At 36.5% G+C, this 12,909-nt stretch overlaps 1 protein-coding gene across 1 annotated transcript in view; it reads right to left on the reverse strand.

Annotated features, from left to right (window-relative positions):
- BLM (BLM RecQ like helicase) overlaps window positions 1–12,909 on the reverse strand; it is a 60,518-nt gene that overhangs the window by 16,076 nt on the left and 31,533 nt on the right. Inside the window, exons 12-19 of the mRNA XM_044662503.1 lie at window positions 12,474–12,580; window positions 11,589–11,749; window positions 7,962–8,157; window positions 6,312–6,502; window positions 5,227–5,374; window positions 3,738–3,937; window positions 3,190–3,382; window positions 1,870–1,992 (exon numbers count right to left, since the gene is read on the reverse strand). Coding sequence (XP_044518438.1) covers window positions 1,870–1,992; window positions 3,190–3,382; window positions 3,738–3,937; window positions 5,227–5,374; window positions 6,312–6,502; window positions 7,962–8,157; window positions 11,589–11,749; window positions 12,474–12,580 — 1,319 coding nt within the window. The remainder of the gene's footprint in view (window positions 1–1,869; window positions 1,993–3,189; window positions 3,383–3,737; window positions 3,938–5,226; window positions 5,375–6,311; window positions 6,503–7,961; window positions 8,158–11,588; window positions 11,750–12,473; window positions 12,581–12,909) is intronic.

Below are 12,909 nucleotides of genomic sequence, written 5' to 3' on the forward strand. Positions count from 1 at the left end.
CGACCGCTCTTTCCTTTCCTGGTGGTTTCTCCCAATCCCCCCCCCCCCCCCCGCCTCCCCCATCACACCTACATCAGCCTCCTCACTGGGGCTCCCTCAGGTCCTGTGCAAGGTGGCTTTCTTCTCTTTCCCCCATACTCCCATGGCTGAACTCCGGGCTCATAGAGCCAGGCCCAGCCTCTTTCCTTGTGCCAAATGCCTACTGGACCCTTCACATGAGATGCCCAGAGACATCTTTCCATGCTGCCAAGGCTGAAGCCATCTTTCTTCCTCTTCTTCTTTTTTTTTTTAAACCCTTAACTTCTGTGTATTGGCTCCTAGGTGGAAGAGTGGTAAGGGTGGGCAATGGGGGTCAAGTGACTTGCCCAGGGTCACACAGCTGGGAAGTGTCTGAGGCCAGATTTGAACCTAGGACCTCCCGTCTCTAGGCCTGACTCTCAATCCACTGAGCTACCCAGCTGCCCCCTCTTCCTCTTCTTGTAGAAGGTGCCAGCAGGCGACTAATTTTGCCATCATTTTGTATTCTTCATTCTCCCTTGCCCCACGTGTCCAATCAAATGATAGATCTTGCTGTGTCTGGGTCTGCAACATTGCTTAGGTCCGACACCTCTTTTTTGCTCAGAGAGCCACCATGCAGTTAGGAGCTTCTTACTCGTCTCCTCGCTGCTGTGCAGGTGATTTTCCTTAGAGGCCCAGATCTGCCCGTGTTACTGCTCTCATCACTTAGCTGCAGGGGTCCCTACTGCTTCTAGGATACTGTACAAACCCCTCATATTAGTTCAGAAAGAACTTCATGATCTGGCTCTGGTAACCACCTGATTTTCCAAGTCCCCTTGGCACTCTCTGTCCAGCTAAAACATCCTTCTCTTTGCTCCTCGTGAAATGCTGCCTCCTCCGTCTGTGCCATTTTAGTGGCCAGTCTGTGTGCTGGGATCATTCTTGTCTTCCTTCAAAGATGCAGCTCAAGCACAGACTTCTTCATGGTCTTTATGGCTTCTCTTCACTGCTCTTGCTCTTCTTCCCAAACTATCTAGAATATGTTTATTCAGTCATCTTTATTCTGCACCTGCACATATCTCTGCCATTAGAATGTAAGCTCCTCAGGATAGTGACTGGCAAGTGGTAGGGGCTTAATGAGATCCTGTTATTCCATAGCCCCACTTTCAGTGTTCTAAGGTGATAACTGAGCTTAATGAGTTATATTCCAGTGTATTAACTAGTGCCTCGATAGCTTAAAAAAATACAATACAATACAATACAATACAATACAAACAATACAAACCCCCTACCTTGTGTCTTAGTATCAATTCTAAGACAGAATAGTAACAAAGGCTAGGCAATTGGGGTTCAGTGATTTTCCCAGGGTCACACAGCAGGGGCGAGTCTGAGGCCAGATTTGAAGCCAGGTCCTCCCCTCCAGGCCCACTGCTCTGTGTTACCTTGCTGCTCCTGCCCTGATAGCTTTTAAGAATTAATGTAACTTTCTTTCTTTTTTTTTTTTAAACTCTTAACTTCTGTGTATTGACTTATAGGTGGAAGAGTGGTAAGGGTGGGCAATGGGGGTCAAGTGACTTGCCCAGGGTCACACAGCTGGGAAGTGTCTGAGGCCGGATTTGAACCTAGGACCTCCCGTCTCTAGGCCTGGCTCTCAATCCACTGAGCTACCCAGCTGCCCCATTAATGTAACTTTCAAAGGGGCCTATCCTGAACAATATGTTGGTGGGTCAGGCTTTCTATGTCAAAATACTTAGCAGAAAGTAGAAAAAGTCAAGTGCTGATCCAGGGATTTATTTTTTTAGAGACACAGATATAAATAACTCTTAAATAATAAACAAAATGAAATATTGTTGTATTAAAGAGCTACCGAACCTGGCAATGTCCACTCAGAGTACTTCTGGAGCACTGAAATCACTTCAGCACCGTATTTTTCCAGTTTGTCTTCTGTAACACCATCAATCTGAAGCAAAACCTCAGGATCAGAAGATAAAGATTCTAAGCACCGGTAAAAAACAAACAGAAATCAGAAGTTATAAGCATCATTCTTATGGAACATTTATTAAATAGTATAAACTAAGCATCAGGGGTTTGAAATACATAAAGTCTTTGTTCTTGAGTTTATAATCTAGCCAGAGGCATGGGACACACAAAGGCAGAAACAAATATCAACATTTTTAAAGTTCTTGTTAAGGACCAAACAAATAGCAATCAGTGTCATAAGAATTCAAGAGAGGAAATAATTATTTACGGCAAGAGGAACAATGTAAATACAAGTGTACAAGAGAGAATGTGCCTGATTTGACCAGGAACACAATGAACAGACTTGTCTGATGGGAGTAATTTGGGGGCAATACTGGAGACCTATGCAGGAGCCAGAATGTAGAGGGACCTGAATATTTGGTTAAGGGCCCAATAGTCTCCATCCTGTAGGTAACAGGTTTGCAAGTATCTGAACTGGAGGCTAGGTAGTGAAGTGGAGAGCAAGGTTTTCAGCTTTGGAAGCAGAGTATGGGATGGACTGGTTGGGTAAAAAGATTGAAGATACGGAGAGCAATGTGATCACTGCAACCATCTAATAGTTAAGTGAAAGGGACTGGGCTAGGATGGTGGTGGAAGAATGGTAAGGAAGTGGGGATTATGAACTCTGGAAAGAAGAAACTAGTAGAAAACAAGTGTTATTCTCAATCAATTATGGGAGTATTTAACATTGCTAGGGATTCTAATGAAAAAGCTGGTGAGACCATCGAAACATTTCCTATCTGAAGGTACGATATCAGAGAACAATCTGAAAAACAATGTAATGCTGCATTTATTCTTTAAAAAAAAAAAACACAACCTCTTACTTTATGTTTTAGTAATAACTCTAAGACAAAAGGGCAAGAGCTAGGCAAATGGGGTTGTGACTTGCCCAAGGTCACACAGCCAGGAAGTGTCTAAGGCCAAATTTGAACCCAGGTTTTCCTGATCCCAGGCCTGGCTCTTTATCTACTGTGCCATCTAGCTGCCTTATGCAGGATATATTCTTACCAATGATCTATTTTATTAAAATTAAACTACATTTTAAGGTTTTCAACTCCAGAGATCATGAATTTTAGACAAATAAAGATGTACTTATGATAAGGAAGATTTTTTAGTAAAACTAAATTTTTCTCTATTAACTTATAGTTCAAGTAACTGAAGGTCCATCCATACCTGCAAGCTTTTTTAGAGTAACAGTATTAAATATATTGAAGTAGTGGACACCAAAAACCTTCCCGAGGCCTTTGCAGACTTCAGTAAGTTCTCCCAGGCACTTCTTAACCAGTTCTTCTCTTTGGGATGTCTTTGCTACTAAAGCCTTTTGCTTTCTCATACTGCTGAAATTCTCAGTTTCTAGAAAGTCCACCTTCAGGAGAAAGAGAAAGTTATGTACTGAAATGCACATAAGCAAACAGATGCTTCATAAGTAAAAAGAAAATCATCTGTCAGAGATCTGATGGTAGAATAAATTCTACTAAATTTTGAAGTGACCCAAATATGAATTTTTTTTTTAAACTTCCAGAGAAAATGACTAAAAATTCATAAGGGCAGAATGACCACAAATTTATAAGGCTCTTTTATAAAATCTGTATTTCAGTGTACATATATCTACACACATATTTAAACATATGAATATTTATCTTCCTAATTTATGTCTTCCCCTTACTTACTTGAAAGATGCAGACAGAAGGTAAAGATAAATTAAATTTCAAATGATCTACCTTTAAATACCCATTCAGGACAGCCTGGGCTTTCTCTCCCAGCATCACATAGGCAATTGCTTGGTCATTAGCATTAATATACAAATCTTCATCCAAAATTTTGTCAAGTATCAGCTTTTTCAGAAGTCTTTCGGCATTATGTCGTGAATAAGCAGCTCCCTTCCCAAATATGCCTGACTGAATCTTAGCGCTTTTACTCCCTGATGAGAAAGTATAAGAAGTTTCTTTAGCATTTCTAAGTAATATCACCAGTATCACATTCTAATGATTCCCACAAGTTGATAACTAATTTACATTGGTAGTCTGAACTAGACAAAATAGATTAAATCTGGATGTACTATTTCATAGAAAATCTCATGTAGAGATATAAAATAGATGCTTTTTATATTTGTGGATTTGTTTTTTCTTTAAAATCATCTGTGAAGTGCTTGCTTTGGCAGCATATATAGTAAAATCACCTGTGTAAAAGAATATCAGTCCTTCCCCCATTATGATAAAAAATGTCTGAAAAAATTAGATGGGACATTTACAAATGTTTCTCAGGATAAAATCTCTTCAAACAACCAACCAACCACCTTTCCTTCTGTCTTAGAATTAATACTGTGTATTGGTTCCAAGGCAGACAAGCAATAAGGGTTAAGCAATGGTGACTTGCCTAGTGTCACATAGCTAAAAGTGTCTGAGGCCACACTAGAACCCAGGACCTCCCATCTTTAGGCCTGGCTCTCAATCCACTAAGCCACCTAGCAACCCCTATAAAATTCACTTAAAGCATAAAAGTATTCAAAGAAATGTTCTGCATAACAAAGTTATTTTCAGAACCATAGCAACAGTGTTTTACTGATTATTGTCCACATAAATTACTCTTATTTTTGAATAAAAATTTTTAGATAAAAAAATTGAATTGTGAACTATATGCCATTCTGTGCTTATTATTAAAAAAAAAAAGATCTGTCATTAAGCAATAATTAAAAAGATGCCAGTTGCCTCAAAATAAGCTAAAGAAACACAAGTAATTTCTGAATAATGCACCAACAATTCCAAAATAGATCCAAAACAACACAGAGGAAAAGGATGGAAAAAAAAGACAATGTGCTTTCAGTTTTTATTATATTCTGACAGACTTTATATTCATATTTTACAGGTTTTTGAAAAAAAAAAAAGATTCCTAACAACATCCTTGCTATGAACATAATTTCATGGCAAAGATCTATTTTGATACTCTTAAAAAGTTTATTATGAGAACTGACCTGTGATGAAATTGGATAATAGCCTTTTAATATGGCTTTCTTCTAAAATTAATACCTGTATTCTTTTCATATAAACTTTTATAAAGTGGTTTAATAATGGTATAATTTAAAAAAACTAATTGTGTATTGTTATAAAATTGTTAAATAAAAGGGGTATATTTAACTGCATTCTTCTTATCTATAATGAACTCCCTGGTTTCTGTTTACAAGGAATAACATCTACCAATGAAACAACTTACCCAGGAAAATATCGGCTAGCATGTTCATAGTAAATCTTCCACAAGAGCTCCTCATCTTTTTATTTCTTTCTCCATTCAGTGAATCATGCTCTTGAACAAACTTTATGATGTTTTTCACATCTTCTGTCACATCCCTGGTCTTGTAATCCTACCAGAAGGAAACAATTGTTTCTGTTGTAACTATGATGGCAACTTATTTTCAAACTGCCAGGGTTGAAAACTCACTTCCATCTGATTATACTGTACACTGGTCTGCATTTATTGGTCTTCCTTAGAAGTCATACTGTCTTGTTCTCTAATTGTTTCATAGATAGTTGTCTTATTTCCTTAACTAGATTATAAGATATCTGTGGGTAAACAGCATCTTTTTCTTCCTTTGTGCAAGGCTCCAGAGAATCTCGTACAATGAGAGGAAAATAGCAGGATTTGATGCATATTTGTTTGAATTAACCAAACTTCCAAAATACAGAAAGGATAATTAGGTAAATATAGTAACAGAAAGGGGACCAGGTCCTATGAGACTAGCAAACTATTCTTAAGATGTAAGTTGGAGAAAGGCATATACTGGCATTCTATACTTTTCTACTAATTTGGCATTCTAACATAGTTGATCTAATAAAATTACAAATCTGCTTATTTTTCTGGTTGAGGATTAACCTTATTATTAACCTAACTCCAGTGAAAACAATAGCGTCTACCCTATTCCATAAAAATATTTTGCTTTATTTTGGATATTTCTTCTACCTGGATGCTTTTGATAGCTCCGTCATGCAACACATCTGAAAAATTCTAAAAATTCAGCATAATAAGTAATAAACACACAAAAAACTAACTATTCTAGTATTAGTCACTCTTATTATAAGCCTCTAGCAAAGGAAGTAGCATAAAACTGCTTGTCACAACACATTTTTTATGTCTTAATTTTATAGAATCAATACTTATTTTCTTCTTGTTCATCCTTTGTTAATCTTTTAAATCTAACATACTTAATTTCAAAAGCAATCAAGTGACCACTCAATTCCCAACGTTAAAAAATAAAATACTCCTCCCTCACCAACAAAATACAAAAAATCCCTTTATTTTACCTTCTTTTTGCAGCAGTTATCACAAGTCACATCAGGGTATTCCTTACAAAAATTAGGATTAAACCCATTTTCTCCAAAGTATGACAAAAGCTGAATTCTTCGACATTCTATTATATTTTCACAGTAATGCACCATGCTATATAGATTATTGAAGTGTGTTTGTCGGGTATGACTGTTTCCATCTTTCTCCACTGAAAAATTTAAAGTATATTGCAGAAAAATACACTTATTAAAACAAGGTATCCATAATCTTATATTTTGCCAAAGTATCACTGAAATGACTTTTTCCTCAGAATAATTGAGAAGGTAGGTGAAAATCTTTTTATCAGAAACTTTTCAGCAACAGGATCTGACCTATTAAATATATATATTGATATATTTTAATTGTTACTTTCTGACTAGGCAAATACGTTTAAGTGACTTGCTCAGGGCCACACAGCTAGGAAGTGTCTGAAGGCAGATTTGAACCCAAGTCATCCGAACTCCAGGCCTGGTGCTCTACTCACTGTGCTGCCTAGATACCTTTTGATCTATTAACTATTACTGAATCAATTAACAAGTATTTATTATGCCAGGCACTGTGCTAACGTCTAATGAAGCAAACGAAAAGAAAGTTCTTGCCTTCAAATGTTTCAACAAAGCACTTAATGAACTTCTTTTATACATTTTATATAAGCATTTTATATATTTTATACAAGCATTTCCCAAAAACATTGACCTAAAAATGGTTAACATGACAGTACATATTTAAAATATTTATATTTGGGATTAGATTAAAACTTCCGTAAACTTGATCTTAACATTTCAATTGTGCATTGCAGAATTCAATAATAATTCAAATTTATATCACATTTTATATTTTATTAAGTGCTTTCCCCATAATATCTGGTGTGCAAAGAGCCTATTTTACCACTGAGCTAAGGCAAGTTATAGTAGAGGTCTTAATCTTCTTTGTGTCAAGGATCCCTTTGGCAAGCTGATAAAGCCCCACTTTACAGTATGAAATTTTCTGGCTATATTCATAATCAAAAGAAATACTAGAATTCAGTTAGAAGTCCATGAAAACAAAGATATAATTTCCCTTCCATTCAAGATCACAGAGCTCCTGAAACCATATCCACAGATGATGTGGGGATCCATGACTCCAGATTAAGAACCCCTGGGTAATATATTAATTTGCCCATAGAAACAGAACTAGAAGATAACAGGTCAAGGACTTGAATGCAGGTCTCTTATGGTGCTGACCCACCACTTTGTATGGTTAATATTTGCTAAAGACTGTCTCAACCCCTTCATTTAAGCAAAACAAATCAACACATCAAATGCCATCTCCAACATACCATCTCACCCTTCAAAGTTTAATACTAAAATATTATTATGGATATTTTTAAATGATTTAAAATGGGCCCTTCATTAAATTTTAGTACCAGTTTTGAAAACGTTAGTCATTTTAAAAATACTATCTAAATAGGGCATTCCAAAAGTCTTAGTTACAGACTAAGTTATCTTAAATCTGTAACTAAGGTTTTTTTGGATGCCCTGTATAAAAATTTTGGTTGTTCTATGATTACGTGTTAATCTAAGGGTAATATGACCAAGAGGTACAGAAACTAAAGACTCCTTAATATTCCAAAGAACATTTTAGCTTACTAAGAATAAGTCTTTTAAGTCTGGTTACATCATGATAGTTGTAGAAAAGCAGACAGTGAGACATTTCACCATCTCTTCCAGCTCTGCCAGACTCCTGGTAATATCCTTCTACTGATTTAGGAAGAGATGAATGGATAACATAACGCACATCTGGTTTATCGATCCCCATGCCAAAAGCAATTGTTGCACAGATAACCTGAAATAAAATAGAAAATATTAGCATGTTATAAAAAACTCACAAAATCTTAGCTTCAAGTTATGAATAAAAATGTTTAGGTATAATGAAATATTTTGTTTTTGGTAAAACCCTTAATTTCCACCTCAGAATCAATACTATGTATTGGTTTCAAGGCAGAAGAATGGTAAGGGCTAGGCAATGGGGATTAAGTGACTTGCCCAGGGTGACAAAGCTAGGAAGTATCTGAGGCCAGATTTGAACCCTGGATCTCCTCTCTCTAGGCCTGGCTCTCAACCCACTGAGCCACCTAGCTGCCTCCTATAATGAATTTTTTTAAGTTATAATTTATTTATTTAGAATATTTTCCCATGGTTACATGATTCATGATCAGCTGCACCGCCTCCCTCCCCCTGAGAGCTGACAGGCAGTTCCCCCGGGTTAGACATATAGCATTGTTCAGTAGAGCAATCCTTTAACATCAAAAGCCCAATCACTTCCCTATTGTACTACATGAACGATCATATATTTTTTTCTTCTGCATTTCTACTCCACAGTTCTTTCTTTGGATGTGGATAACGTTCTTTCTCATAAGTTCCTCTGGATTGTCCTGGGTCCTTGCATGGCTGCTGGTAGAAAAGTCTATTACATTTGATCGTGCCACAGTTTATCGATCTCTGTGTACAATGTTCTCCTGGTTCTGTTCTGCGTCAATTCTTGGATGTCTTTCCAGTTCACATAGAAATCCTCCAGTTCCATAATGAAGTTTTTAATGAGAGTAAGATTATACAGAAAATATCAGTAGCTTCCTGGAATTTTCTTTAAAGAACTTTTAATGCAAAATTCAAAATTGCTCAATAATGTTTCCCTTATGAATACAAAATTAATATTGCATTTTATTCAATATACAGGGTGTCTTAAAAGTTTAATGCAGTTTTTAAGGTATTATTTTGTATAGTCTCCAAAGAAAAATTTGAATACCAGATGCTTCTAAGAGTTGTGTCACCAAATTTTACTTTTAAATGTTCTAATGAACTATTCACATTAGGCTAATATTTCAGTTTAGTCACCTCAATGAGCACGAATAATTAATTCTCACATTGGCAATATAGTCTCCAGAAGACTCCAAAGTAAAGAGGGCCTGAGCACCACAGTAAGGTATCATTTTCCTGAAGTTGTCTTGTATCCAAATATGAGAAAGCTAAGACCACCGTCAGTGACAGTCAACCTTGAAGCTTTTACCACATTTGTTCTTTTGATGTGAGAGATGCTAGGAGCAAAAGGTGCTCCAACTGTTGTGCACTTTCAGAGTTAATCAAACAATAATGAATAACTGGAAGAATCTTGTGAGTGTTAAAATTAAAATTGGATCATGTCTGAAAAAGGATTTTCTTTAGAAAGCACAATATAATTTAAAATTGAGAGGAATTAATTACTAATCAATGACTGGTGAGTCTGCCTGGAACCACCATATCATTAAAAAGTCCCAACCATGACTCATTTTCCTATTGGTTCACTTTCTGATCTTCTCCATTTCCACACTATGTTGGCCCCTTGATGGTCTCCTCCTTCCCCACCTCTTCTTTAGGGGCTGTTTTTACTAATCAGAATATGAACTACATGAGAATAGGGACCATTTTATTTTCATTTTCATTATCATTATTATTTTTTAAAATTTTTTTCCGTCTTACAATTGATACTAAATTTTGGTCCCAAGGCTGAAGAGTAGTAAGTAGTTAAGTAGTAAGCAAAGGGGATAAGTTTCTTGCCCGGGGTCACACAATAAGTGTCTCTAAGGCCATATTTGAACCGTGGGTCTCCCCTTTCCAGACCTGGCTCTCTATCCACTGAGACACCTGGATGCTTTGAGGCCATTTTATTTTCTTGTTCTTGTATCACCAGTGCTTAGTATATCTGACAAAAGGCAAGCACTTAATAAATGCAGTATCTATCATGTCCCAAAATTATCTGTCAGTGAGAAGTTATGTCAACAAAACTTTCAAACATGTTAATATGGAAAAAAAAAGCTATATGATTCAGGTTGTACTACATTACACAAATAAAATTGTTCAGATGGGGGCTGACAAATTAATCTCCTATAAAAAAAAAATCAATACATTTTGCTGATGTTTTTTGCTTGTGCCTTTTTGCAGAAAATGGGCTGTTTTTGTAAGAACAGAATTTCAAAAGCAAGTAATGGTGAGACAGAAGGAGGAAGTGTGGCAGACCTATTTTACAGTTGTGCCCAACATCAGAAAGGAGATCTTCAGGTTACTGAATGTTTATCTAGCCAATGTGTCTGTACCCTTACTAAAACAAGAGGGTAAATGTGCTGTACTCCAGGTTACCTGTCCTTCCAAAAATGAGCAGCACTACTATCAAGGTCAGATTTTCTTAAAAGAAAAAGTATAATGAAGCTTCTTGTGGCAGATGGCAGGGTGTCCAGAGTGCCGTATAAACACAACAGTGGAATAATGAATAGTGAGTGAGGATTTCATTTAAAGGTAACTGCATTTAAAAAAGGACATCTTTGAGCACATGATTATAAGGCATGCTGCAAAGTCAGGAACACCTAAAGAGCTGAAGGATCTAACATCCTTCTTTCTTGAAAACCCTTACTGTCTGTGTCAGAATCAATAAATATCAGTTCCAAGGCAGAAGAACAGTAAGGGCTAGGCAGTTGGGATCAAGTGACTTGTCCAAGGTCACACAGCTAGGACTTGTCTGAGGCCAAGTAAGAACCTGGGACCTCCCATTTCCAGGCCTGGCTCTCTATCCGCTGAGCCCCCTAGTTGCCCCCAGACATCCTTCAACTGGGAAATCTTGTTTAGTTGCTAATTCCTCCTTTAATTTTCCTTCAAGATATATCTGTGTTTAAAAACCACTCACTACAAATTTGGATAATTTCTTTGGGAGGGGAAGGTTTCATAGAAAAGTTATCACTTTATAAAAAGGCACAGAATCAGGGCTATCATTTTAGCTGGCTGGAGAGAAGAAAAAGTATATTTGTCTGTAGGGGAGGGGAGAAGGGACAAGTTTGAATATCTTTTGTGAATTCAGCAAGCTCAAGACTTTTCAACAAGTACAGCATAAAAATTCACCGTGACTGGAATGGCTAATCAAATAGCGCGCGCGTGCATGCGCACGCACACACACACACACAATTATCATTTCATTTGAATGGTTTTTATACTTTACTTTAAATCTGAAATGACATTAGAAAAGCTAGGGGGTGGTGGTGGTGCAGAACTAGATGCTATGGTAACATCTGGCTCAACTCAGAATTAAAAAGTTTAAACTTTATCTTTATAAAAGTTAGAGAAATGTACTAAGTGCATCTGTCTTCCATCTGAAATCAATCTTGTTTTGATGTTGACTACTGAATAGTTCTAGTTTTTATGTGAACTCTTTACTCATCCTGTAAGCATTCGCAAACCTTGCTTTCATGATACCTGGCAACCATCTTGATTAATCCACTTGTGCTGTACTTCATCTCTAGCTGAATCACTGAGGCCGGCGTGATAAGCAAGGGCAGCAAGACCATCCTTTTGTAAGGTGTCAGCCATTGTGTCACACTCACGCCTGGAAAGGCAGTAAATGATTCCCGAGTCATCTGTTAATAAACCAAAATAATTTACATTGAGAAAAGTGGCATATTTTACTTCACCACTAGTTCTGTTTTGTTTTTGTAAAGGATGAATGAAGATTACAAAAGCACAGTCCAAAGAGGGGAACTCTTTGAACTAGATGTTAGGGTATTTAGTTCTAATTCTAGCTCTGCTCTTGATAGGCTAGATGATCTTGGATAAACTATTTTCCCTTTTGTAGAATCTTATTAATAAAATGGGAATAATAATCGATATTCTTTTTCTTTCTCAAATAACAATATATAATCTTAATTCTTCATGGCAATGAGAGAAAAGAATTGTGTGGATAAATGGAATTAACCTGAGGTCTCATTTTCATATAATCAATTAAAAAAGTAGGAAGTGGGTGGGAGAGGGCACAAAACCAAAAAATCTGGATAATGAACATGCTGATGCTAAACCAGAGAAAGCGATTATCTACTTAAAAAAGAAACAATTGAGAATTAACAACAATACAGATGCAGGTGGTGTATTTCATATATTTTGTGCTGGTGATTACTGTTGTCAAGCCAAATAGGGTTTTACCAACTCCAGAAATCAAGGAGTTGAAATATTTTGTACTATAAATAACTGCTTAGTACTCTTATACTGAGAAAAGAATTGTTTAATATGCAGTCTTCTATATTCCATGTGGTATTAAAAAGACATTTATTTAACACTTCCAAACATAATTCACAAGTCTCTACTCACGTGGGTGATGTTTTCTGATCCATTCTAAGCAATCAAATGCCACCTTTTTTGGTTTTTTGGGTAACACACTGTACTTCAGATTATGTCTGTTAAAACTCATGCTAAATCTAAAAAAGACCAAAGTACAAAATTCAGTCTTTTTGGAGAACGTGACTTTCACCATCTTCAGAAGTTCAAAGCAATTAATCCAAACTGAGAACTAAAATAATGACATGTCTTAATGACCTGGTTGAGGTCGACTGAACTGTGTACAATGCATATACAATAATGAAATGGAATTGAGCAAAGGATGAGATTGAGGAGAACCATATATTAAATATTAAATCTCTTGATTTGCCATCATTTTTCACAAGCTTGCAAAATCTTGACCAATATTACCAATATATACAACATCATATAGCTGTCCTTCCTGGGTCTCAGTTTTCCTAACTTTAAA

This window comes from Gracilinanus agilis, chromosome 2, assembly GCF_016433145.1.
Source record: "Gracilinanus agilis isolate LMUSP501 chromosome 2, AgileGrace, whole genome shotgun sequence".
Taxonomy (NCBI): Eukaryota; Metazoa; Chordata; class Mammalia; order Didelphimorphia; family Didelphidae; genus Gracilinanus; species Gracilinanus agilis.